The sequence below is a fragment of the Telmatherina bonti genome (genome assembly GCF_933228915.1).
Source record: "Telmatherina bonti genome assembly, chromosome: 7".
Classification (NCBI taxonomy): domain Eukaryota; kingdom Metazoa; phylum Chordata; class Actinopteri; order Atheriniformes; family Telmatherinidae; genus Telmatherina; species Telmatherina bonti.
The window spans coordinates 26226999-26254979 of NC_136625.1; the positions used below are offsets into that span (position 1 = coordinate 26226999).

General features: G+C 38.8%; 3 protein-coding genes across 3 annotated transcripts; all 3 read right to left on the reverse strand.

The window, feature by feature from the left end:
* Window positions 1–1166: 1166 nt before the first annotated feature.
* On the reverse strand, window positions 1167–13538 carry LOC306757894 (segment polarity protein dishevelled homolog DVL-3-like). Its single transcript, XM_079243071.1, has 15 exons — window positions 12979–13538; window positions 11466–11535; window positions 9074–9189; window positions 8043–8155; window positions 7470–7605; window positions 6939–7029; window positions 6743–6812; window positions 6331–6470; window positions 5752–5828; window positions 5573–5640; window positions 5290–5439; window positions 3933–4064; window positions 3317–3484; window positions 2924–3127; window positions 1167–1675 (listed from the first exon to the last, which is right to left on the reverse strand). The coding sequence occupies exons 1-15, from the start codon at window positions 13137–13139 to the stop codon at window positions 1317–1319; spliced, it is 2055 nt and encodes a 684-aa protein (XP_079099197.1). The 5' UTR covers window positions 13140–13538; the 3' UTR covers window positions 1167–1316.
* A 1749-nt stretch (window positions 13539–15287) lies between these two features.
* copb2 (COPI coat complex subunit beta 2) lies at window positions 15288–22033 on the reverse strand. Its single transcript, XM_079243351.1, has 22 exons — window positions 21933–22033; window positions 21375–21512; window positions 21160–21246; window positions 20916–21042; window positions 20657–20805; window positions 20421–20567; window positions 20078–20177; window positions 19825–19967; window positions 19498–19697; window positions 19241–19351; window positions 19055–19143; window positions 18859–18965; window positions 18450–18593; window positions 18078–18208; window positions 17673–17880; window positions 17287–17397; window positions 16922–17136; window positions 16674–16812; window positions 16389–16526; window positions 16167–16244; window positions 15834–15980; window positions 15288–15693 (listed from the first exon to the last, which is right to left on the reverse strand). The coding sequence occupies exons 1-22, from the start codon at window positions 21933–21935 to the stop codon at window positions 15598–15600; spliced, it is 2808 nt and encodes a 935-aa protein (XP_079099477.1). The 5' UTR covers window positions 21936–22033; the 3' UTR covers window positions 15288–15597.
* A 1907-nt stretch (window positions 22034–23940) lies between these two features.
* On the reverse strand, window positions 23941–26166 carry rbp2b (retinol binding protein 2b, cellular; the record flags this gene model as incomplete). Its single annotated transcript, XM_079244374.1, has 4 exons — window positions 23941–23994; window positions 24853–24954; window positions 25607–25785; window positions 26094–26166. The coding sequence occupies 4 exons, from the start codon at window positions 26164–26166 to the stop codon at window positions 23941–23943; spliced, it is 408 nt and encodes a 135-aa protein (XP_079100500.1).
* Between the last annotated feature and the right edge of the window lie 1815 nt (window positions 26167–27981).

The window sequence follows — 27981 nt, forward strand, 5'->3', positions numbered from 1 at the left end:
ATCGTAAGATTTAAAAAAAAAAAATACCCAGAACAAAACCAACAGATTCTTATAGTTATATTTTGCCTGAATCTATCCAAGATCTTTAACCCCCTCACTGTTGCGGTCGAATCTGCTGTGCTTTTTTTTTTTCTTTTTTTTTTTAATTTTAAATTGAAACCACAGTTAAAAGTTTGCAAAGGGTCATTCATTTCTGAGACAAATCTGTGCACACAGATTTTCTGCACACACCCACTGCCCACATACACACATCTGCAGACCAGACTGGCCAACCTTCACATTCTTGCTGTTGGACAGTCTGGTGGAATCCACCTATAATGTAAATATGGCCTGAAATAATGAACAAGAAACGGCAAACAAGAAAAAAAGATAAAGAAACACACGGATTAGCACAAAAAAAAAAAAAAAAAAAACACCACACAAGCAAATTTAAGTCATAAAACTATATTTATAAATAAAAAGGCATTTTTCCTTGATAAAAGTAGTGTGAAAGACATAGTAAGAAACTTTTCCACTATACATTATCACAAGACAGTGTGAAAATTCTCTGGTTAGCAGATGAAAATGCGTAAAAATGACTCTTGGGAGCAAAATGCTCATGTTAACCACTGAAAAATTTAACTAGTTGTGACCAACTATGTATACAATAAAACAAATGCATTCTCAGCAAAACAAACTGCAATTCTCTTGCACTACATACACATTTTTTCCCATTTCTTTCTTTCCTTCTCAAGTCAAGCTAATAGTTTAATCTGATTTATATTAAAAGTTAGTGTTCATTTTGTTCTTTTTAGAGGTCAGCAAGTGGGAACTGAGAAGGGAGGGAGGGATGAGGCTTCATTCTCTCAGTTTTGACGTGGACAGGGGTGGGGGAGGACAGACCATGTTAGATAAGGAAAGCAGAGAAGAGGTGGGAAGAAAGAAGAGCAAGACAAATGAAAAACATCCATGTGAAAAGCGCTGAGTCATCTTCTCCAGCTGACCATTTGCACCGCCTCCCTCCCTCACTCGCTTGCTCTTTGTCCTTTCACAAACTTTTCACCCCAGTCGAGCTGAAACTGAAAAAGGTGCTTTGGTTCATTTTAGTGTGTGTGTGTGTGTGTGTGTGTGTGTGTGTGTGTGTGGGGGGGGGGGGGGGGGGGGGGGGGGGGGGGGTTCTTCACTGAAGAAAGTATGGCCATTACTACTAGGAGGAAAAGCACAAGTGAGGACGAATATTTTCTCTCAGCATGCAACACTAGCTTGTTCCACTGTTGTCCTCAGCCTTTAGTCATAACATTTAATGTGCTACTCTGTCATCCCACTACAACCCACTATCACATCACGTCAACAAAGAACTCCCCAGCATTGCCTACTGCCATACGCAGAGACTGGCGAGATGCAGTGAGCTCAGGAGGCACAGAGGCCAGCTCTCTGCCTTGCGGGGCACCAGGTGCAGCTGTAGACAAATGTGCAGGTTGTGGGGGAAGGCCAGGGGGACCATAGACAAGGCCAGGTCCATAAGGTATTGAGTGGGAGTTGGCACTGCGCTGGCTGACGGAGCTGCGGATGCTTCGCTCGCTGGGGGGAGCAACTGAGCGCTCGCTCGGAGCTCTGTGGCTTCTGATCTCAGATTCACTGCCACTGCCGCCTGATTTCCGACCTTCATTCTTGCTGCAGTTAGAACCGCTGCTTCCTGTTAACACAAGAAAAGACAAAAATGTTTTTATCCAAGTGTAAATGTAGACTCAAATGTCTGTTCATTAAATCTGAATGACAAACAAAACGTCTAACACCACTAGAGGTCTCCACGACGTGATGGTTACTCAGTTTGCGTGAGACTGAGGAGAGCGGCATGACTCATGTTGACAAAGCTTTCAGCGGCTTTCACAACTTGACAATTACTAAAGACAACTATAGGTTTTCTTTGCTTTTAGAAAAATCTCTTAAAACTGGTTAAACTGGTACCACTTAATACAATTGAGCATAAACTTGTTACACAAAGTTACCTTGTGACAATTTGAGAAGTATAATCTCTATAAAAAAAATATCACAAGTTGTCTAAAATTCTGGATCTTGTTAAAAAAAACATTCAATGATCAATTTAAAATAGGTGCAAGTGTGCAAAAACTAACCACAAAAATGAAGACAGGACATCTGAGAAGTTGTCAGTGGATCCAGCTGTTGTTAATAAGTGTCTGGACAGCATAAACAGGCTGAACCTAAAACCACAATGCTTGTTTTTCCTTTTTCCACACATGTTAAATACACAAAAAGCCAGCATGTAAATACGCCTGCTTTGGGGTTGCTGGAAGGAAAACTTTGCACTCTTAATAAAGCTGAGCTGTGTTCTGCACAGCTTTGATGTAAGCCAATATAAACATGAACTGAACCTATAAGTGTATTAAAAATGTGGGCATTGAGTTAATGTTTTTCTCTGTCTGACAGGCTAAGACTGTCATAACAATGTTACATAATGTTAATTACAAAAAAAAAGTGTTATTTTAGCAAAGAGTCACTTGGCCTTAATCCCATTGGCCTGAGAAGACTTCAAAGCTCGCTCTCTCAAAAGGAAATGTGGCTTCAGGTAGGTATGATTCAACAAGCATTTCTTGCTTGCGTGTAAACTCTGCAACACTGTCAAATGTTTTCTAGTTGAAAAATAGTTTGGTAGCGCTTTAAAGTTAACTGAGAAAGGGATTTTTATTAAGTTTGAGGAAATTTAGTTGCCACATGGTATCATTTATACAAAGTTAAGCTCACTGTGTTGCTCAAAGTCAGCAGGGGGAGGAGTATGTGATATAAGATATTCAAAAGATAAAGTTTTAGATTGAATATTCAGATATTAAAATGTCAATAAAACATTTGCATATTCACATCCTGCTCTTCACATACTAAAAGATGCTTGTGATGAGTACATACTGTGGACTCAAACTGCACTCACCACTGTTCTGACTGCCTGCACTACCAGCACAAGGGCCACCGTGGAAAGGCTGAGGCACGTCATAAGGATGGGGAATGGGGAACTGATAAGGCAGAGCCATTGGCCAAGGGGCTGCCCCAGGGTGTGGCAGGGGGGGTAGAGTGTCTTGGTCAGAGGCACCCCCACTGGAACCATCATGGTCGTGGAGAGACAGGTGGGCCATATCTGAAGGAAATGGGGAAAATGTAATATAGACTACCAGTCTGGACCTACTTCTGAAAAATGCTGGTTTCATAGAATATATTCTTCCTTACACTACATGCTGATATCTGTAGATGTTTATGAAAATAAAACTTGCTTTTAAAACAGCACTTTTAGCTATTTCTGTTCAGTCACTGAACTGTGCCCACTTACTGCCACACAGGTCTCCGAAGACATAGTAGCACTGTTCAGAGAAAGTGATTTTGTTGACAGTGTGTCGGATGTAGCCAGCTTTCAGCAGGTTGCTGGCATATTTACGTGCTTCACGTCGATCTGAGAACCCTTCCACGTGATGGAAAAGCCAGTCTACCACATCAGAACCTGAGGAGACAAAGATGCTCATACTACAGAAGAAAAATCACAGTACTTGCAGCTCGAATTATGATGATCCACATTTTTTACCGACTAATATGATATAATATATAATATAATACAATATAATACAACATAATATAATACAAAATATGGATGAACTAAAGAAGACCGACTTGGATTTAACACAGGTTGAAAATGGCATTCTTCCATCAGTGTGAAATACACAGAATGATGAAGACTAAATTTACAAAATACTAGCTCGAACATAATTCATTAGCTGTAATTGGAAGTGAATGGCACCACTGTTTGATTTAGAAAAATATGAAGTCCAGACACATAATTGAAATGATGCCAATTTGAATCTACAAACTAAACAGATCAAATGAAAAAGTGTGCATGTTGAAATGGAGCACAGCAAATGCTGAAACTATCCTCCCTTCTCCTTTAAACATACCAATAAAGGCATTGGCAATGGTTATCTTGAGCCACATCCGATCCCGCACCTCTAGGCCCGACTCTGGACAGGCCATGGCCTTAGCAACCGTTGCCATGTCACTGTGGATCGAGAGGTGGAAGTCATCGAATCCTAAGAAGAGGACACATAGTTACATAGTTGGATCAAAGTCATGATTCAATGCAATCAGTTCATTTTTATTATAGGCTATGTATGAATTGGTTTGAAATGATGTGTATGTAAAGTGCCCTGTGAAAACATTGTTGTGAAGTGGCGTTATACAAATAAAGCTGAATTGAATTGAATTACAAACACTCAACTCTTAAAGAAAGTTTCTATCATAGAAAAAATATTAAGTTAAAAAAACATTTATAGAGCAGCTTGGCTGTTCTATGCTGAACACTTGGAATTTACCTCAAATCATTTTTTAGCTTCTTGTGGTCTGGGTTGAAAAAAACCACGATACAGTCTTGATCATGAATCCAGACTTAAGGATCAGCATTCAGCAGGATCTTTGCTCAAACTGTACAACAGCTGAATAGTTTAAAATGAAATACTTTAAAGTTTTCAAACAGTCTCACAGCATTACACTATTACAGAGTTTTGGTGGTTTTTCAACCTGCCTTAGATGGAAACACTTCTCATATTAAAACATGCAGCCAGTTCCACTGCATTATGTACTGACTTTGAGCCAAAGTTCAAAAGCTGATCTCCTCTTAGCCTGTTTTTTAAATCTAACAACTAATCTAAGATTTTAAGGGGAATTGGGGAAGGTTTATAATATACAACTGTGTGAAACATAATGATTCTTTTCTACAAGCAAAAAACCCTCCAGAAATGAAAATCACATGTTGGCTGAAATTGTGTTGAGAGGAAACATTTTTTCTCCAGAAATGAAGCCAAAACATCACAGCCATTTCCAAAGATTACAGGGAATGTTAAACATGTGAGTTATGGCTCAGTTTGGACAAGAGTTATTGAGCAGATGGAAGCGGTGAGGCTGAACACTGGGACAGAGAGCAGTCCCTGGAATGCAGTTTAAGGGCGGGGTTTTCACTTCCACAGTCCCACTAACATGTCTTAGGAACAGCAGTGATATTACTGAGCTGGATTGTCAGAAAGTAAAGCCCTGATGTCAACAAACCTGCAGCATTTCCTCAAATAACAGTAGCAGGTCAATTTTATTTATCTAAAAATATAACAAGTGAATTAGTAGAAAAATCAAACAGAAACAAATGAGACAACTGGGGGGAGAAAAAAAAAAAAAAGTTGGGTATGCAGCATGAAGATTGTGCATAGCTTGAATGAAAGTGATAACAAGCCACAACAGGCAGCTGTAGGGGGTGATATGACTCACGTTCAGTTTCTGGGATAGAGCTGCTGATGGAGGAGCTGGTGGAGGTGACGGTGCTCATGGAAGGGCTCATACCATATGGAGGGTAAACCCCGGTCATCGCAGCTGTGTGGGACACCCACGCAGCCGGGTCTATGGGTCGGATTGGCTCACCTGTCAAACAAACACATAAAGAAATAGTTGGAGTTGTTGATCTTAAGGCAAAGGGTGAAATACCTCAAAATGTGTCTCCTAGAAAAGAAAAACACTGAAAAGGAATAAAAGAAATGAAGGAAAAAAAACTCACTCCTGGGCAAAGCAAAGCAGCTCCGAGGGTTTGGGTCCCAGCACTTGGCAACAGTCAGAGTAATGGGGCTGATATCACACACAGAAAAACCACTTAAAACACAGCTAAGTGCACTGACTCCAACTTTATATCAGTGTTTAATGGCTGTCATGTTGTAGGTTTTTGCTTCTGCAACTTACCCTGGCTTGTGCACAATGTCCCTCAGAACTCGGACTGCATCGTCATTACTCATATTCTCAAAGTTAATGTCATTCACCTGCAAAAATGGAAGAAAAGTACAAAGTGATCAATTGTTTGTCCAAGTTTACTATACAAGCTGCAGTAACGTGAGCCAAAATTTTCACAGTTTGTGATATTAATACTGTTCAAGTTTCCAATCCCAATAAATCCCACTGCACAAAGCTATTAAAGTGGAAATGTCTCAACATGTGATGCCATAAAATGTTTTTACTTTACAATAATATGTGGATAAAATAAGTGTCAATAAGGGGAATGGTTGGAAACAGAATAGAAATAGACTCCAGTCTGAGCTTTGTTGTGTAAAAATCATGCAAGTGAACTGCATGTCGCCATCTGAGAAAGAAAAAAACAAAACTTAAACCGATCCCACATTGTCAAGTTTTTTCATGACAGCAAAGTTGCTGAAATTCAACACAACATATACACACAATATATTGGTCCAAATTTCAGGAATGTATAATGATTTTCATGTCCATGTTTTACGTGTGTTTTTCTCCACTCTGTGTGCAGTCACACACCTGCAACAGCATGTCCCCAGGCTCTATGCGTCCATCTGCAGCCACAGCTCCTCCTTTCATTATAGAGCCAATATAGATCCCTCCATCCCCCCGCTCGTTGCTCTGACCCACAATACTGATGCCCAGGAAGTTGTACTTCTCTGTGAATTGGACAGAGGGCGTTAAAAACAGGAGCATATTAGAACAAGGAACAAGTAATTAAATTTTTGGGGTGATCTGGATCACTGCCCAGTTCAATGTTATTTTTAAAAAAAACACAAAAAAAAACTCTTTACTCTAGATTATTTTAATATTAGAATTTCCAACTTAAAAATAAGGCCCACAATCGTTGCCAAAACAACCTGAAATTGCTTGGTGGAGGTCTGTACTCTCCTACTTCTACTTTTGTTTTGTTTTTTTTCCACTGACTTACCCATGTTAAGAGTAACAGTGATGATGTTCAGAGACATGGTGGAGTCTGTGATGCTGCTGAATGACGAAGACTGCAGGGGAAAGGATTAAAACATTGGAGGATTAAAAAGATACATGAACAATGCAGCAAAAGTAACAAAGGGAAAACAACTACATATTTGGTTGATTTACAATGATCTATAAGTGTGGTGTCTCACCCTGTCCATATTGGAAGCCTTGGGTTTCCGTCGGCGACGGCGGTGTCTTCTCATTAGTCGAGAGGAGCTCTGCTCAGTGGAGCTACTAAACCTAAAGAAGCAAACATTTACATTTTACAATTAATACACAAGTCAATAAATGAGAAGATTCTTTTCCTTTAAAAAGTATTGTATTATTATTATTATTATATTGAAAAAGTTATATATATATTAAAAAAGCCTTTTAAGTGAGATTACAAACATGCCAAAATACACAAAGAGAAAGAAAGGCCATACCTCCCCAATTATTTATATAAACATATATTTAAATGCAAAGTCATATCACAATGAGACTTTTATCCAGGTAAGATGAAATCCTTAAAAACTGACACCAGTACAGTCTTTAAATTGAGTGTCTGAGGTTAATGGGTTTGAGACTGCACCATAATCTACCATAAACTCCTAACTTTCTTTCCAGGTGTGTTTCTGAAACCAAATGGTTTTTCCTATTGAAAACCACAGTCATGAATGAGGAGGCTTAAAACCGCTGACCTGCTGGTTGCATCATCATCCTCTGAATCAAAGCAGGAGGTGGACTCAAGCTCGCTACTCATGAAGGAGGAGCAGCTGTCGTACTCGGCTCCTCCACGTCCCATTGCTCGTGAAACGTACCCATTCTGCCTTCCACCTGCAGCAGAACGGCTTTAGAATCACATACATCGAAACAAAGCTGAAGTATTTAAAAACCAAAAAATCTGGGAGAAAAAAAAACCCTAAATAACATAAATTTCTGCTGTCATTTAAACATTATTTAACTTTTTTGAGTTTACAGCTTCAGAACATTTTTTTCTCTGACCACAGTAGAAACTTTGACATTAAGTGTCTGGTTAACATGAGGAGTGTGAAGTTAAACTGTTCTCCTTGCTACTCAGAAGACACACATCTTGATGTCTGCAGATCTAAGAGGCAATTCTGACTACTTGAAGCCAGAACCATCCTTGCACAGTTTGCACAAGCTGACCTCATTCTATAACTCAATCAATGAGAAATGTAAAATCAGGGAGCTGTGAGAAATATATGTGGAAATATAACAGAGAGAGCACGAGTAACACACAACTTTCTGACCATGGTCATTCGAGTGCCTCCGTCTCGACCTCTCCCTTTCTCTTCTTTGCGACACCATGGAGCAGGTCTCTGTGTCATTGTCCAAACTGTCCCGTCCGCTTGCAGCCTTCGCACTTGAGACAGAAATTACCAGAGAAGAGAGTATGAATCAGAGCCTGAATTCATATGCATGATTATTTCATTCAACAAACATTTACTCATTAGAATCAGGCTGCAGTCTGTGTTCAGTGTGCACTTGTGTTTCACAGTTTAGAACAGGGAACTCTGTAGGGAAATATTTCCCAGGAACAGCAGATGTTGTGTTGACTGACTTATTTCAGTCTGGTAAGCATTTCATTTCATGACCATCATGTGTCCACTACAAATTTTAGACATTCATTATACTTTCAGATGAGCCAATTGTTAAATGTGCAACCACAAATAGCAGGTTAATTTGGGCAAATATAGCTCAGAACTGAAAGCGTAGTAACAAAATAATTAACCCTTTAACCATCGGTGCAACGATGGGCGCTTTCAAAGACAATGACACAGTCTTGTGCAAAAAACAGTTTTGTTTTTTTATGTGTGTGTGTTTTAAAGTCCCAGAAGAGAGGTCTCTCACAGCCCTTGTGGATAATAAACAGTTAATAAATACTATTTATCAAAAAAGCACTGATACCCTCTTGATACCATATTTCAAAAGCATTGACAGTTTGGCAGGTGCATGATGGACCGTCAGCGTGGTCATGTGCAGTAGTATTGAAATATGAAACGTCAAACCGTTTGTACAAGATTTTGTATTAGAAAATACATAAAAATGGTCCGGAGCGAAGCCCCGCTGATTAAGGGGTTAATAAAAGGTAGGGTGTTTGCTCTACATGATAAATTTAAATCTTAAAACAAAATCAAATGACAAAGTATGCAGGGAAAAGGTAGTTGGTTCCTCCAGGACAAGCTCAAAATGCTTAATCTTCTTTAGCTGCAGATTGAATGAAACAAAGAACAACTATGAAATGCAATACACCACAAAGTCTTTCTTAAAATATACTGACTGGTAGGATGGTGGTCTTGACTCTCCGATGCCCCCAGTCCTCTCCAAAGGTGGAGTTGGCTCTAAACTATCTGCCACAGAGCCGCCGTCTGTGTGAGCTCCATCTCCAGAAACCAGCTGTCAACAGAAAAGACCCAGATCAGTCACACGCACGAGACAAACCAGGAGGGGAGATTACGCCAGACAGAGTAAGTGGGCAGCAGACCTGACAAACCACTGCTGTGTTTACACCATGTTCAACACCGGCGTGTTGAATCTTGTTTTACTGTCACAAAATAAACACTTGCCAACATCTGCAGATAGTAAAACTGCTGCTGTAGCTGCTACATTTTATCATGAAACATGAGATAGAAAGAAAACATACATATTTCCAACTCAGAGAGCAGAGCTACGCAAAAGCAGCTGCAAATTCAAGGAGTTGAGCAAGAACAAATCAGTACACATTTATCTACCTGACGTTGTTGCCCACATTACACAATGTGATGGAGGGATGGGCTTCAGCAGACCACAACAGTTTTTTTCACAACTATATGAAAATTTAATACTGCTGCACCCTTCTGTCAGCATTGTCTTTTCTTTCACTTTACCATATTCCACTTTGGAAAAACCCTGTTTGCTTCCAGATATCACTCTTCTTACATTGCAACTCTTGAGTTTTGCTGTATGTTATATGTTGCCAACCCACATTTGAAATAATCCAATTATATGGTCTGTCAATGTATTATTTATTCATTTGATAATATAACTGGAAAACTGAGCACACCAGTCAATGACGGCTAACGGGTTAAAATGAACAATCTGATGACATCATGCAGATTTTTTAATGTCATTTCCATAACAATCCTCAAGCTGCTGTATAATTATATTAACAGAAAGCCCTAGTATGAAGAACTTGGCTTAAATTAATTTATTACACATTAGTGCACTTTGAATCATCCAGTTTCCAGTTTGACAAGTTAGATTTTCTTTTTGTCTGTGTGTGTTGGTATTAATTTAATAGAGTAACGAAAGGATACATATGGAAAGTCATTGAAATTTGGGGTTTGAATCAAAATGCCCAAAAAATTAAATATAATAAAAAGTGGGTGTCATGAGACTTTTTACCAAGGATTAAAGGTGGCGTGCCAGCTGACAACAAAAATATGTTGTACTAGAAGCTAATTTATTTAATAAGACTATCACATCAGTTAAATGGCAGCAAGGATACCAAATTGAATCATCTTCAGAAATATAAGGACAGTGGGCTCATAAAATAGAAGTCTTTCCTGCTGTTATTGTGAGGTTAACAATTCATTTTTGCTTATTGTTTTAAACAGTTTTCTTCTTTTGCTGCCATTATTTTTGTCATCCACAAGGTGTGAAGGGCAGGAAGATGTGAATTTGCTGGCCAGCTCAGTTCCACACCGATTAGGTGTAAACAAATTATTTAATGGGCAAAATTTGTTAGCTGACAGCAAAACACAGCATAGATAGAGTCAGAAATCTGGCTTAATGTTATGTGCTGCAGGCAGGGCCACCAGGCCCCAGAGAGCAATTAATCAGACCACTGAAACAACAGATGAATGGCTGAGGCAAGCAAATGGATGTCACAGAAATAACACTTGATAGTATATGGAAAATTTTAGCAGTCCCCAAGAGATTAACATATTCATACACAGACCCAATGAGAGGAACTGACCACAACATAGAACACATCATGTTGAGTGTGATGAATGATACACTCAAACATCTAGCAATAACGCAGTGTTGATTACTCTCAAATAAAACCTGTAATTATAACCACACTGTGCAGCATTAAGCGAATGCACCAGTTTTTTTTTTGTTTTTTGTTTTTTACATCAAGACACAGAACATTCTTTCTCTCAACTTCATTCACTTCTCCCTGTGAGATTCAATCTTCTTGTTAGATGCCATAAAGCAAGACCCTTTGTCATTGGGCACTTTCCTCCTATCCTGTGATTTCACTTGTTTTTAATCAAATTTCAACATTAAGAAGAGAGGAACAGAGGCTGTGCACCAGTGCCAGAAGTCTCTTGTGTTCTAAAGAGAGGAGGAATATTGCTTAGACTTATCAAAGACTTTGAAAAGTACATTCAAGTACACACGAGCATTGTATGTGGTGGCACATTTGTTAATAACAGTAAAAGAAAAACAAAAAAAAAAAAACTTTAAACAGGAAAAAAAACATAATTCTAAGTAAAATAGTGGAGGATGTATGTGTCACTGTGAGGATCATTCAGTGATAATGATGGAACAGATCTATAAGGTCTCTTCCTAGAGGTGGTAAGTGTTACATTTGTCTACATAAGGTTACCACAAAAAGCAAAATGAGCAAACAAAGAACACAACAACCCAAAAAAACAAAGAAATTACAGGATGTATTTTTAACTTACCCAAGACACCACACGTCCATTGAAACAAGGCAGCTTTGCATTGTCATCAGATATTTCTTCCTTCACCACCCTATAAAGAGAGCAAAGCTTTGCTTCAGTAAGCCATTACAAGACAAAACCCTGTTCTGTGCAATAAAAGCTTTAACTATTTTAGATGTGGAGTGCATCTTTCACTCAGGACAAACTGACAGCCTTAGATGTTTTAACCATGCACCCTCTTACTGGGCACTACAAGCTAATAGCTTATTGACAATAGTTCATTTTCCATATTGAAATCCAATGACAGTTTTTAAACATTTCTAAAATATCATAGAAAGGACCAACATGACTGCAGATCTAATGCTGCTAGCAATTAAAAGAAAAAAAGACCATGTTCTGACTATGTACTGTATGCAGTATGAGTGATCCTGGATGTCTAAGGACTGCATGCTGAGATGAAACCATGTGATTTCTTGCAAGTTACAATAAGGTCACAAACTTCGAATGAGACTTGTCACATAAAGTGGACAAATCAGGCATGCCTTTATCAAATGTCCCAGATTACTGTCAATATTGCGATTAGACATGCCTCTTAAAAGAAATACACTAATGGTCAGTAAGACTTTGTAAATAAGTGAACCAAACCAGTCTAACATGCTGCTTTTCTATGTTATCAGTTAAAAGTAGGGATTAGTTTTTATGGTTTTCCACTAATTGTAACATAAAATGAATATTTGTGGATCTTTTCAAAACATGCATTTGCCAACTTGGAAATGTACTTAAGTTGTTGCCCCACCCTGGTTTGTGTTTATCCTGAGGGTATGTTAAAATTTGGCTCAAGTGTCAAAAGAAATACATTTTATCACTTTTCTTTGAAGGCACTGTCGAGAGGAACATAAAACATCTACTTTTGGGACCATGTTTTAACACAAAAGGACATTCTCATAAAGCTGCCAGAGTGATGAACAGGACATTCCTGTGTCCAACTCTACATTCCTCAGGCTAATAGACAACAACAGCAGCAGCAGCAGCAGAGGCCTGCTGGTCTCACAAACCTAAACTGTCCTTTACATTTTGACGTTAGCCTGTTAGCATTTGCGGTCAAGACATAGGCTAACAGCTGACAGTAGTAATGTCAAGTAACTAGTCATTTTCAACAGTGTCAAATATCATACACTTGTTTAATCTATTGAAAGCCATTCAAGAATAATGAATCATGCACGAGCCCAGCTAACACCAAACTTGTAGAGCCAAATATGAGGTGAAAGACATATATGCTAGCCACATAAGCAATGTAAACAAACGAGGTCTGTATGCTGAACAGACCCGCTAACGCAGCTCCCAGCTCATCGGCTAGCAGCTAACAAAGAAACGGAGTAGCTAGCGTATGATCGACAGCCAGGTCATGTTAAAATGATGGCAAGCCAGCTGGAAGGGAAAACGAATAAGTAAACTATAATGCAGCGCCACAAACAATAAGAAGGGAGGGATTATATTGTGTCCGCGACATGCAGAATAAACTATTAACACTTACCCGAAGTCATCGTCCATAGATTTGAAGAAGAACTTGTAATTTGGTTTCTTGAGGACATTTTTGAAGTCTGCGAGAGTAACTTTGTCCGCTGGTACAGACAGCTTCACCAGGTATGGTGTCTCCTGGTCGTCGAGGTGGTAGATAATTTTGGTTTCCCCCATCTCGGACTGTGGCTAAGGAAAGGCAAGCTGGGTGCATCAAGCCGAGGGCCTGGCAGGCTCCCTCTCGGGCCCCGACTCCCCGTGGCGCTGCCGGCGGCTGTGCCGTGGTCCTCTCGGGTCTCTCTGTGTTCCGACTTGCTGCTTAGTCCTGGTTCTGTGTCCTCTGCTGTTCTACGGCGGCTCGCCAAAAGCCTGCCTATCTAGGGAGGAAAAACTTGCCCTACCACAAAGCGTCCCAGCGCCGCCCGAAGACTGAACTGCGTTTGTGTTCGTTTATGTTGAACTTCAACACACACTCCAAAACATGGAAATTGAAAACAGCATAGTTTAGACACACACAAAAAAGACACTAACAGAAGAGTCCCCTTTCCCTTCTTGGCTTCTGCCAAGCTCGGTACTTTGTTGCACACATAGGTTGCACACGGGAAAAAAAAAAAAAAAATCATGAAAGACAGTCTTAGATGCGCGCCGCCCAAAGGAGAGGAGGGGAACTGCACTTAAAGAGTAAACAGAGGCGCTCTCTAGTCTGAGGGGGCAACAACTTTAATGCTTCAAGATAATTTTGTAATTCAGTCACAGATAAATTTGAGTTTTTCTAAATCTTTTACATGTTTAATTTAGGCCATCACCATAAAATGTATCCTTTATGTATTCAACATTGGGTGATCGCCTGTAGAGCAACGGTTTCCAGATCCCTATTTTCTTTTTCTGGATCACAGTATCCAGAATATAATCCAGATCCAGATCTATCTTTGATATCTTGTAAAACGTGTTGATAACATCTCCTGTATTTTTTGGCCAAGCAACCTGACCATTTATTGTGGAGTTACATATATATAGTGTTTACTAAAAGTGGCCTTCTCACAATAATAAAGAATACACTATAAAATTCCTGGATCCACGTGTTAACCCAGATCCCTTCCAAACATGAAATTAATATAAGTTAGGCCAAGACTGATTCATAGGAAAAATATAAAAACTTTTTTTTTTTTTTTGCCAGGTTGCTAACAGATACACAGACAGATGCAGGCAAAAAGATGCCACCTTCTTAGAGGAGGTAATGAATATTTAAGACAGGAGGGGTTTGTAGCCTTGCTCCAGACCTGTTACTGGCTCTTTAGACCTGGTAAAATGACGAGGAACCACTTAGTTTTTTAAATATAGATATAACAATGCAGGTTTTTGTATTTTATCATTTTTAATGGAATAATTGCACTGAATTTCCACAGCATAATGGCACTAAAAGTTCCAGTATGAAAATTAAGGTCGATTTTTCATTTGAAAAAATTAATTTGACACAAATATGTACATCAAAAAGAGAAAAAAAAATTTTTTTTGCTCAAGTTTAGTTTTTCTTTTAAAAAAAAAACATGCATTAAATTTTAGCGATGTGGATTCAGTAAGGTGTTGGAAGCATTCCTCAGAGACTTTGATCTATGTTGACATTGCATCACAGTTGCTGCACAACTGATGCAAACCTGTTCCATCACAAAGGTGCTCTATCAGACTGCAATCTGTTGGTTGTGCAGGTCTTTGGAGAACAGTGAACTTGTCATGTATAACAAACCAGTTTGATATTATATGAACTATCCATCAGAATATGGATTCACTGTGGGCATAGAAAGATGGAAATGGACAATATAGAGGTAGGATGTTGTATTTAAATCATGCCAATTCAGTAAAAAGGGTCACAAAGTATGACAAGAAAATGTCCCACCCAACATCAACTACCTGCCAGAATTGTTAATACAAGTCAGGATGGATCCATGCTTTCATGTTGTTCATGCCACATTATGACCCTACCATCCAAAAGCTGCAGCCAAAAAAATTGAGAATCAGGCAATGCTTTTCCAATTCTCTACTGTGCAGTTTAGGAAAAAACTATACGAGTTGTAGCCTCAGTGTCCCATTTTAAACTGACAGGAGTGGCACCTGGTGTGGTCTTTTGCCGGTATAGCTGATCAGTTTCAAGGTTGAACAGATTTAAATTTACAAATTTTTGTTTTAAATAAATAATACATCATTTAAACACGCACACTTGATGATGCCTCAGTGTTGTAAGAGAAAATGAGGAATGGCAAGTCAGGTATGAAGAACTCAAAGTCAAAAATGAATATGTACAGCAATGCAATTTATTGGACTGAATGAACTTTGATTTGCAATATAGACAATACAAAGCAGACTTCAAAACTGATAATCTGATGGACAGTAAATTAGTTCTCAATCCGTAAATAGTGTACAAAATGAAGCTGATACAATCAGTCATTTTTAATTATGAAGAAAAAAAAGCATTACTGATAAAATGATAATCAAATCAAACCCTGACACTGCAGAAGGCGGACATGACAATATAACATTTTCATACAAATACAAAAAAAAAAAAAAGGGAAAGGGAGTTTGGTCTCTTTCTTTTTAAATATGCTCTAACGAGTTTATGGGAGCAGAACGGTGGCAGGTCTTAATCATCTAGAAAGTCATCGTCGAGGTTAACGTCTGTGGTGTCAATGTCATCCAACTCCATGTTGTCCAGGTCCACCTCCAGCTCATCCAAACACTGCAAACAGACCCACAGAGGAAACATTACACCTCTTATAAAAATGTCCCACGTGCATGACTTTGCATAAACTTGAAAATAATTTCCAATGAGTTGTACTCTGCAAATGATAGAGTATAAAAAGAAATCGAAAGTCTCACTTTATCTTTCTGCGACTGTGAGAATGCAGCAATTTCTTCCTTCTCTTCTTCTTCCTCTTTATCCACAGCTGTGGGAGGAGCAGGTTCAGGCTGTGAAGGTGTCACGGCAGGTACCGGCACCGAGCTGGATTCTTCATCATCTTGTATCTGCCAAGAAAAGCGACTTAGTAATGGAAATCTAAATTCCACTAAGTGCTCCTCCACATTTTAGCCACACTACAGAGAAATGCCTCTTTTCCTACATCAGGCGGAGAGCTATGCAAATGAAGGCAGCTGCAAATAATTCCAAACAGTAAATAGTCAAGATGAGAGAAAATTACAAAGTAGACATACTTTAGGGACAAAAGGAATGAAGGTGCCTTTGGGTTCATAACCCTGAGCCTCCTCAAGAATATTCCTGTCTTCATTGGGCTGAAAAAATGAGAAAGACAGAATGAAAAATGACATGTTAGCAATGTTTTGTTTAATTCGAATGAAATGTCCAGACAGTATAAATCTGTTGTGTCCTCAGAGCTAAATACTGCTGCTTGTAATTTTTGCCAGAAGACAACTTACTGTAACAAGTGGGTAGTCTTTAGCAGGTCTGCTGCTGCCCAGGCAGGCCTCTCTCAGATAATGTTCAGCTGCAAATGCTTCTTTCAGCCCGGGGAACAGATTTTCATACTCGGTGGGGTCAGCTAGGGATTCAGCTGCCTGCGATGATGATTTAAAGTTAAAACTAGTCTTGTTTTTCTTAAGGGGGAAATGTTCATTTGTCCACAAAAAAGGGAATGAAACACACATATACAGTATATACAATCGTTTAGGATGAATAAAAACCATGTAGTTGACTGAGCTGACCTTCTGGTTGACTTTGGCTAAATTCTCTCTCCATAATTTGACCACCCGGGACACCTGGCTGGGCAGGTAGGTGCGAGCCAGAAAAGCAGCTTCTGGTAGCCTGTTTGTCTTGATCAAAAGCTCCAAACACTGATCCAGTCTGCAGAGAAGACACATGATTAAAATCTATTACACTGGTAGCAACATATGTATTCTGAGCCATGTGTACAGTATCTTTGTGTGTACTGTTGTTTCACACAAATACTTACTTCCCCTGCAAGAAGTAGGTCATGAAGGCCACATTGTTTTTGCCGTCCCTTTCTGCCCCTTCGGCCAGTTTGCCCACCATGGTGGCGTTACCAGAGGCTGTGGCGAGGAGGAGCAGGCCACCATAATCCTGGGCGTGATGCAGGCACTCCTGAGCCAAGCCAAACTGGCATTTACTGATGGCCAGCTCTGCAAGCTGCTTCCATTTCTGCTCCGACTGCAAGGTTCAAAGTGGCAAATATTAGAAAATTCTTTAACAAAGAGCACAAGCATGGATGACAAGAAATGGGGACAAGTTTCTGTAAAATATCTTAGAATGATCCAGGATGTGGCAAAGATGGGTTTCCATCAGCGAGCATGGTTTTACCTCTGCTTCCACAGCCAGCTGATAGGCAATCTTCAACTCTCCAAGTTGCAAGGCCAGCTCAAACCTGTGCTCTGGGTCTGTAGACACTGCCAGTGCCTGTTGTTTGAAGCCCTAAAAAGAAAAAGAAAAAAAGCAACCCCATCTGTATCCATTCTGAAATAAACGGACCAAACTAGAAACACATAATCTGGTAACATATGTGGTTTTGGATAAAAGTGTCTGCTAGAATAGAATAGAATAGAATAAAAGACACTAATATCCGATTGATTTTAGCACAAAGTAGAAAGACAAAGCTTCAATTGCAATGTTTTTGTTCTCTCTTTGAAGCTGAATTCAACAGTCTGCAGGTAGATGAAGGAAATCTAGTCTGACTGCAATGTCCTTACCTGTTTCTCCAGGAAATGTGCCACCCTGGTCCTCTGTTCTTTAGGGATAGTGGGTAGCACCTTGTCTGCCATTCCAAAGTCTCTCCTCATTACAGCAGTCTGGTACTCCAGGACAGACACCAGCAGCGAGTAGCTTACAATGTTGAGCTCCTTGTCTCCAAGGTACAGACGATCATCTTTTGGTATGTAGCCCAGCAGGTACATTGTTCTTCATGGAACAAGAGGCAGGATGTGTTAAAAAGACAACATCTTTCACAATGTTTAGAGCTTAAAAGTTCAATCAAAATGTGGCGTGCACCAAACGGAAGTTGCCTGTAAATTTCAAAGATGGCAGTGCTTATGTTATACTTCTCAACGCCTTTCATCCCTTCAAAGTCAAGCCTAATCACTAATAACTGTTTTTACCTGTCCAGGTGTGCAATAGTGACAATCTCCCCTCCTACATAGTAGTTGAGTCTGTTTACAGAGCTGGTATAAATGAAGCAATCTCCAACCCAAAGTCCAGTCTTCACAATCTCCTGGATCTCTCCTTGGACCTGAAGACAGGAAGCAGACATTCAAAGTAATGTTAGTTTTATATCTGAATGAAATACTCCTCTATTCTAAACACAATCCTAACATGAAAGCTCCTCTTGAAACTGGTATGAACATCTTTTATTGACAGCAGTGGAAGACAATTAGTTTCTTCCATGGTTTTCATAGTTTATCTTAGTTTCTCTCCCATTGGACATTTTAAAATTTCCACAAAGGCACATTTATTCACATCTACAAACTGACCTCAAAAGCATCTTCAATACCATCCTCTGTGACCCCTTCATTGTTCTCTTGGGAGGCAGCTACTTTGTCAGCCAGGTAACGGAGAATGAAGAAGGAGTCCTCTGTAGCAATGCAGACCAGTTCACCAGAGTCTGACCAAAAGATCTGACCAATTTAGAAAGAAGATTAAATGACAAAGCAAAAGAGTTAATGAAAGCAGCATCTAGTCGGCCTTAAATAGAAGATCTACATACACACCTGAAAAAGTCATACTTAGAGTATGACTCGTAATTTTTGGCAACTTAATTAGTAAGAGTTATGCAAAAATGATCATGACCAACTCATTAAACTTTGTTGAAATTTACTTTTCAATCAAGTAAGGAGCAGACCATTAAAGGACAAAAGATCTGTTCAAGAAGCTCAGCCTTACATGCTTGGGCTGGATCTCGATGCGACGGATTAGCTCTGTGTTCTCCCAGTCATAAAATGCCAGGCCATTCACCGACCTCACCCCCAGCAAGAATCCACCATAGATCCCTGTCGAGAAGAAAATGTCAATGCATCCAGTGAATAAAAATGTCAACTTCAATCTGCTTCCAGTAATGCAAATATAGCTTGTAAATCACCTTCAGCTCCAAAGTCAGGCTTAAAAGATTTCTTTTCTTTGAAATTTTTGAAAATTTTGACAATACTGCTGCTTTCTCTGATGGCATATCTGTTGAAAACAAAGCATAAGAGAGCAGTCATATTTCAGAGTCAACTTATAACAGAGCTGTAGAGCAGAGGGACGTGTCGTAAATCTGTAGACTTACTCAGAGGAGTCATGGGCCCAGACGAACTCCTGAGCTGAGCCAAAGCTCTTGTTCCTCAAAGCCATAGCAGTGTAGATAATATACTCTCCATCTCCACACACCACTACAAACCTGGTGCAAAAAACAGAAATTATGAATAAATCAGGTTATCGATCATCTTTCAAATTAATCACTACAATGACTACCAGTGAAACATGTGGTGCTCATGGCTGCTGGCCTCTGAAAATCTAACAAGTGCTGAAAATGAATGTGTGTACCTTCCATTGGGGTTATGCTGGATGGTTTGAGGGTAAATCTCACAGCTGCCCATGTCTTTCACAGCCAGCGGCAGTCTCTCCCCATCTTTGATTTCCGCATCACCCATTGCCTTCAGGTTGGCCTGCTGTACTTCACTGTGTTTAGCCCAGATGATTTTCCCATTGGTGTCCATAGACATGGCTGGCTCTTCGCGACCCACCTGCACATAACAGAAGACAATTATTTTAGTCTTATGTACTAATTTAATTCAGAATTCATCTAACATATTTTAAACATCTTCGGAGCCTAAGCTTGTTTTAAATATAGCTAAATCTTGAAACACCCACCTTGATGATGATGCTGCCTTCATCATATCCCAACGCCACATTATTGGAACCCCTAAGACCGCACACACACCATACTCGTTCCATACCATAGTTCAGTGTGCTTTCCAGACGGTAAGTGCTTGAGTGCCAGATACGCACCGTGCCTATAGAGAAAGAAGGAAAATGTTGCTTAAACGAGTGATCAGTGGAGTCTGGGTTGGGTCATTCCTGCCGTAGACGTTTGTGTGTGAAAGTGAGTAGGATTCCTGCTCACCATCTTCTGATCCAGTAATGATGATGGGCAGCTCTGGGTGGAAGCTGACACAAGAGACGTTCTGTGCATGACCCTCCAGAGTCTGAACACACGTTTTGTTCTGTGACACACAGGGGAAATAGGCTGATACATTTGTAGATAACATGCTGGATAATCCTTACAGAGAAGACACTCTGTTTTTAAAATAATTAACAATTTTAGTCATTTTGGATTTCTATTAACAGAGATAAATAGTCCCTGCCCTGGCAGTAAGGCATGTTCCAGGACTGATTTTCTCTGACTTAAACGCGTTCAAGAAATCAAATGACTTCATCAATAGAAAAATGAAGAAAAGTCTTCTAACCTGGTAGTCCCAGATCTTGACCTGGCGGTCATCAGCCCCTGATATCAGGTAAGGTTTGTCTCCTCCACTGTAGTAGTCAATACAGTTTACTCCCTTCTCATGACCCTCCAAAGTGAAATTGGGAGATGAAGAGCCCAGCTGCCAAACCTGCACGACCCCAAAATATAGAATCAGAATCACTAAGTGTTTCTTTACAAATAGCAGATACCATAATGTCTAGCTATGTTTCAACCTACCTTAATAGTCCTGTCCAGGGAAGCGCTGGCAAACTGATTGTTATCCTTGGGATTGATGACAATCTGCATGACATAATGGGTGTGACCCTCAAACACTTGGCTGCATGACCATTTCTTCTCCCAGTCCCACAGCTTGATCAGCATATCATCTGGATAGTCACAGAAACAAAACCATGCCTATGTGTACACATCTAGACACATAAACTAATACACATTTTATCATCTAGAAAGGGGAAGGATGCCACAGTCTCAAACATACCACTGCTAGTGAGGATATATGGTTGGGTTGGATGGACTGCAATGCATCGGATGTAGTCAGAATGGGCTTCAAACATGTGGACCCGCTCCAAGGTGTTGTAGTTGAACACACGGATCTGCATGTCATCCTGTGAGGAGATAAGGTAATACACTATCGACTTAGAAATAATGTATAACCTACTTGTGCTACAGGAGAAAAGCTTTAAGGGAGATCAACATAGCATCAACAACCAAACAGTACTCACTGCTCCGGTGATGACCCAGTTCTTCCTTGCCACAAATTTAGAAGCTCTGACAGGGAGATCACATACTTCAAAAGTCTTCACCAGTGTCTGAGAGAAATAAATAAAACAAAGGACTGAATTGTAGTTACACAATCACAATGCAATTGTGGATGCAGTAGTCTTTTCACGTTATGCGTTGCAACGCTGCAGGATATCCCACTAATTTGTTTTCATACCTGCGTTTCGTGGTTCCACACACAGACGCTGCCGTTGTACAGACTGGCTAACATCCATGGCTCAGTTGGGTGGAGGTCCACACTCTTCACTCGGTCTGACCTGGCTGTCAGCCTCCGCTTAATGTCCAGCCTAAGAGGCTGAAAACACAAAAAACATCAGTGTGTTCTTCTACATTGTTTGTGGCTAGATTAAAGCACTATAGCATCAATGTAAATACCCGGAACAACATAACTAGTCAACCATCAGTTAGCACCTAAAATCAAACGTAGTGGATTTTGTGTGCTTTCAGTCATCCTGTCCATGTAACCCTCACTGGCTCATTTGATAGCTTATTCTAAGTAGAATCTTGAAAACATACAGCCCTATAAAAGGTCAAAGTTAGACACTTTTGTTGCAGTGAGCTAAGCCATCATGCTAACTCCTGCTAGTTAGCTACTAAGCTATTGACGAGAAAGTATTATGACATTGATTTACTCCCATTTTCAAAATGAACAGTGCGTTGCAGATTAAGTGTATGAAAACATAGTGCATTTATAACTATTTAAAATATCGCTTACCATGTCTTAACGCTGTGTTGTCGCAATTAGAATCAGAAAAAATGTGTTGGGGGCTCCAAATGTTGCGATTTCTGTGAACAGTGTACTGACGTGGAACTTCCTGAAGCCAAATCTCGCGTGAGTACCATCCTGGAAAACGATGACGTTACACCAAGGTTTGCCAGCACATAGACGTTCACGTTGTTTTAAGAGAATTTACTGGAATTAGTTTCTACGTCTTTCTGTTGAATTGCATGTTTACAACCACAACAAAAAATAATCACAAGTTTAGCTTGTACCTTATTCTAAAATAAATTAAACTGCCTTATATTTCCATTTAATACCAACTTTAACATAATATTCGACTGTAAATAGGTTGCCACGGTAAGCTCATATCAGTGCAACATTTTATGAAGAACGTTTTTAGCATACTTTTCAATTTAGTCATCACTGCTTATTCGACAGCATGTAGATTACAGGCTGCTGGATATAATTTTTCCTTTTTCCTTTTCCCTTTTTTTTTTTTTTTTTTTTTTGACATCTGTTGTTTAGAAATCTCTGTCATGTATTTATTTATAATATAACTGTAAAAAGCCAGAAACACTGACTAGTGGGAAGGGTATCTTTTAGTGTTGTAATTATTTAATAAAATAAAAAAGGCACTATTTTCCATTTAGTGTAATTCTGTTCACATTTGAAAATCTCAGACCCCATGATATAATTGCAGGTGGATCCAATTCAGTTTAATTCCCAATGTTCTGGGATTGTCCCAAGTTATGTGGTTTTCTAAAATAATCAAGTTATTTGAAAAATCTGCAACATGCATTTAAACTTAATAGGTAAATGAATAAATAGAATATTTTTTTTAAAATAAAAGTTTAGGTTTTATTCTTGTATATGCCAGTGGTCTTACTACTGTTTTATTTCATAATACTCATTTGAATAAAGGATGAGCAGCTCACTGTAATTTATTAATCTGGAAGAAGATTAGATGTACTGTTGGGGGATCAGCTGTCATGTTTACACAGATTTGATAACCTTTCTTTGGCCTTGCTAGTCTCACTGACATCTTTGTGACTGATATTTAGTTCTTGTTTTTTATGTATGTAAATGACATATTAACAAGAACTTAACGAAGTGAAGCATAGGTAAAATACTTGATGACTGTTCATATTATTTGCTTCCTTGTTTTGGATGTTTCTAGGCAATGTGGCATAGATATGTCAGTCAGTTAAGATCAAAGAAAGGAAAATGATCATGTAAATTATGAGATTGTTTAACACCCCCCCCCCCCCCCCCCCCCCCCCCAAAAAAGAAAAAAATAGTAAGGAGCAATTCAAATAAAGTTTTTTTATAACAAACCAGTCATTATATAAGATTAACTGAAATTTTACTGTATAAAATTACATAGATTTTGAAAGGAATAGTTTAATAATCAAAGTTAGGCTTTCTTAAGTAAATATGCTGGTTCAAGTATTTTACCTTGTTGTGACCTGATAGGATAAGAAATGGTTTGACTTATTATATACTGTAATATATTATATAATATTAATGTGTTAGTTATATCAACATTTCTAAGAGAAATAAAAGGTAGGACTCACTACAGGTTACCACATTTTGCAGTGTTAGATTAAAAAATATTGTTGTTATAAAGAATCATGAAACTACCACACATTTCCAGCAGATGGCAATTCAAGCGTGTGGGTGTGTTTGATACAACAGCAAAACCTCATCAAATATTATTCCAAACATTAACTAAGCTTTTTGTGCATGCTGGCATACTCATATACATATGAGTTCATAACTTATGCTTATTACAACTCAGTATGGAACATTATTTTTATTGCTTCATTGTTTCTGATAAATACTCAGAATGATAGACACATGAAATACAAACACATACGACTCAAATATAACATAGCTTATTATGATGACACCTTTAGAGAATCAGTCATTGAGGGAAAAAACTGAAGTTTATTTAGACTTAAATCTTGACCTTGTAAGCTAGGTATATAAAATGAATGAGTCCTTAGTCCTTTCTTCTGAACACCTGAAGGCAAACTACATCTTCACATGTCAGCTCCTGTAAAAGAAACAGACTATTGTTATTTAGCAGAGGGATTATTTAAACAAGGTCACTGAGTTCTTGAATTTGATGGCAGTAATTTAAGCAGCTAATATACAACACACTCATAGAAAGAGTCTCCCAGATGTAAAGATGGGCAGAGATTCAGCAATCTGCAAAAGTTGTTTTTCATGTGAACTTTTGAAGACTTTAAATATTTTGCCTTAATTAGTATAAAATGTCTTTAAAAAGTGTATGAATTTCTGGAAAAACGCATCATTTTGACAACATCTTTTGAATGTGATTTATGGGCCCTCAAACTGCCCAGATTAAAATCCCACATGATTCTGTCATGAAAATCCTTCACAAGACTCAGTAACACTCAGTAACAACCTGTTGGTGAACACAGTTCCCTATGCCATCCACACAGGTAAAGCCTCTGCCATTTAAAGAAAAACCAACTGTATTTAATTATCCAGAATTGTTGAAAGGTTACAAAAATCTAATTAACAATAAAATAAAATAAAATACTCAGACAACATTCCTCTGCCTCAGGCCCTGCAGCTGGTTTCCTCTGATTCCAGATGTTTACTTTCTGTTGAGTGGATGTAACCATGGTTCTATCTCAACTTTTTTTTAGGTGTTTTGTTGCCATAAAATTCAAGATGAGTTAAAATTTTTAATGAATCATAAAAAGTTGCACTTTCAAGATTTATTTTGACCGTTTTTCTCACATGAATAAAACAATCTTCCAAGAGTTATGCAAATCATTGTAGTTGGATTATATTTACAGTTTACACACTGGCTCTTTCTTACAGAATTGGGGATGGCTTTCCCACCACAAGAAAGTTGTAAAGACCAACACTGTCAACCCACCAGGTAGAGTTTTTCCTCCTCAATCCAATGTTTCCAGCCGCGGTTTGACTTCTCGCCTTTCTGGGTGCACACCAGCTTGTCCCCCTCCCACTTTACAAGACTCTACAAGACAACATGCAAGCTCTTATCAAAACAGGTAATTTGTGTGCATAATCTATTTTTTATGCCCCACCATTATGAGGAATTTCTTTTGTTAATGAGCCTATATGAGTTGCTTAAGTACTCGCAGTTTTCTAAAGTGTGAGGATGCCTGTATCTGGATGGAAAAACGGATGGATGGTTAATTAAATGTCATGCCCCTAAAGTAGAAAACTTAATAAAACCAAAGTAAATACACATTCAACTGGTGACACAATTAAAAAAAAAAATGTTGCTGATGCCAAATCAAAAACAGACTGGGATGGATCTATTCTGACATCTAACCTGAATCTGGACATAGAAAATTGGAAAAGTGCTAAAGATATGAATTGCAGTGATAAACATTTTCTTGCACCGTTTGCCTGGTGATGGCTTAATATGTTAACATAACACTGTAAATATAATTTATTCATCTTCAGTGTTATAACGTTGGTATAATTGAACCGCTTTATCGCTGTACTTTGCACATTTCTGTAGCAAAGTGTAGGAGTGCATCTCTATAGTTCTGTTCTTTTCCACTGTTGGCTGCTTTAAAGCTACTTTTAACGCTTTAATAGAGTGCAGGTCAGTAGTTCTGTCTGTGCAAAATGAAAACAGGTGTGAGGGGTCAACCAACCTTGACATTTCTGTTGTCTAGTCCCTTGGTGTACTCATCAAATTCCACCCCCACTGTGAAGGCGAGCTCATAATTCCTAAAGGTGCTGAGTGTTTTGAAGTCAAAGTTATCTCCATCTTGGGTGACCACTTTTGTCTGAGACAGAGAGATGGCAATTTTCCTTGTTGCAAAGTCAATATCTAGAACCACAATAAAAATATTAAGAAATCAATCAATTTGATCAGGAACCAATTGCAGATTTTCATTTGAACAAGTTCACCTTTTTTTGCAACCAAGATTTGATGTTGAAAGACTACTGTATGATTAACATGTTTCTAAATATTTGCAGTGTTCAGCAGGTAACTATGTCGTAAATAATTACCGAAAAACCTTCTGAATTTAGTTTTTAATCACAAATAGACAGATGAACAGTACCATTCTGTTATAATGCCTCCCTCTTAACACATAGCAAAGCCATTTCAGACCAAAATTGAATTATAATTCTTACTTAACGCTTTCAAGTAATCCTCAAATTTGTCATTGGTTTCCAGAATCCATTTTCCACTGAAGTCTGCAGGCATGGTGGTAAGCTGGTGTAGACTTTCGACAAAGTCAGGAGGGGGAAGGGACAACGTGTCTTCTGACTTTTATATGAGTTAGGGACACAAGGACAGAGAATTATTGATAAAGTGACTTCACTGCTTGAATAGGATTGGCAGGGCCAGTTGATTTGAGGAGGAGGGGGACTATAAAGGGCATTTCCATAGGTGCCCACACAGACCGGCACCACCACCAGTCTTTTTTTAAGTGGGGACCTTTAAGCAAACAGAGAAACACACACAGTAGTGTAACTCAAAAAAACCCAAACTGGGACGTCTGAACTTTGAACACAAAGGTTACTATAGTTCAACCTGTTTATGTAAGAAAATGAAAAAACTTTCAATAGAAGTGGACATAATTATAGGCAAACATTTGATAAAAAGCCTTTAAAGAAAAACAAAAGCTCCTCAACCACAATAAAAATCCACATATATGATATGAATCTTATATGTCTGAGAGTAAAAAAAACTCACGTGATCTAAAAACCCAGCTTTCAGGGGCATCACTTCATCAAACTCAGGAGACTGGGCGAGAGCACTATGCAGAAACTCAGTTGGAACGTTTGTAGAGTTTGCAGCAGATTGTGGAGAAGTCTGGCTCAAATGGCAGCTTCTTGCGAAGGCACCTTTATAAAAGAGAATGTTTTGCTTTGTTTGTTCCACAACAGAAACACACCAGGATGCTTCATTAAAGGATACAAGATGTTTACATGACATGAAATGACACTGAAACAGGAAATCACCTAGCGAAACATGGTGGAGTTTTTACTGTGCTGCTTTACTGTCTCTAGTGCTGAAAACATTGCTGATATCAAAGAAATGATTTAATCAAGATTACAACCCATAACACAACCATAAACACTGGAAGACATTGTGGAGTTAAATACAGACAAATGACTTAAACACTCAAAATTACTGAAGCATATCTGAAAGGGAAAAGATTGACTATTACGGCCTACATTAAGTTCTGATGCAAGTCCTATTGAAAACCTTTGGATAAAGCTATCCTGCCCTATGATTGCTGGGATTGCTCCAGCTTACCCTCAACCCTTAACTGGACTAAGTGGTTAAGAAAATGGATGGATGGATGGATGGATGATGAAGCTAAAATTCGTCAGTACAAGAAAATTCAGCTGAATAAATACAAAGAAACAGGTAGACGTTGTCACTGTTTACAATGGTTATGCTACTGAATTATAGTAAAAAGGATCAACAACCCTGATCTTGGGTTTCATTTTGTGTTTGCCTTATTTTACTGGGATGTGTTTGTGTGATTTTTCAGTAACCTTGGACATTTTGTGAAGATGTTCTGATTATACAAAATTGGCTCATTTGCATTTGTTTCTAAAGAAAGTCCATTTCTCAAATGAGGAGTCTTAAGGATAATAAGAGATGAGTGGTGTGGTGCAGGTATAAAAGTGCCTCCACTTATTTCTCAGCCATCACAGAGTGAAACCACTTCTGAAAGCTGTCTGGTGTGCACCATCTTCAGCGATGAGCTGTAAGCCCTTTGTTTTACTTAGCAACATGCTACATCATTCAAAACGGTTTTATACTATAATCTTGCTGGCACATTCATGTCTTAAACCCTGATTTAAGATGAGGAAAACTGCAACTTTTGGCATTTGAACAGTAAAATACCCTAGCTGAAATAGTGGGGCATTAAATTTTGGAGTTTAGAAACTGACTTTTAGCTTGTCAAGCCACAAATTTAGAACATTTTACTGTGGATAAATGCAAATGCAGATCTCTGGCTGTAGATTCTGTTTTGACCCCTACCTGAGACCATCATTTTTA

Coding starts and splice junctions, on each gene's coding strand:
- LOC306757894 (XM_079243071.1), bottom strand. CDS start 13,139: ATGGGGGAAACCAAAATTATCTACCACCTCGACGACCAGGAGACACCA. Junction 3,485..3,932: donor CATTGCCAATGCCTTTATTG/GTATGTTTAAAG, acceptor TTGTCTCCTCAG/GTTCTGATGTGGTAGACTGG. Junction 1,676..2,923: donor TGCAGGCAGTCAGAACAGTG/GTGAGTGCAGTT, acceptor TTGTGTTAACAG/GAAGCAGCGGTTCTAACTGC.
- copb2 (XM_079243351.1), bottom strand. Junction 20,568..20,656: donor CCCTGGACAGGACTATTAAG/GTAGGTTGAAAC, acceptor GGGGTCGTGCAG/GTTTGGCAGCTGGGCTCTTC. Junction 19,698..19,824: donor AAGGCAGCATCATCATCAAG/GTGGGTGTTTCA, acceptor TGTTATGTGCAG/GTGGGTCGCGAAGAGCCAGC.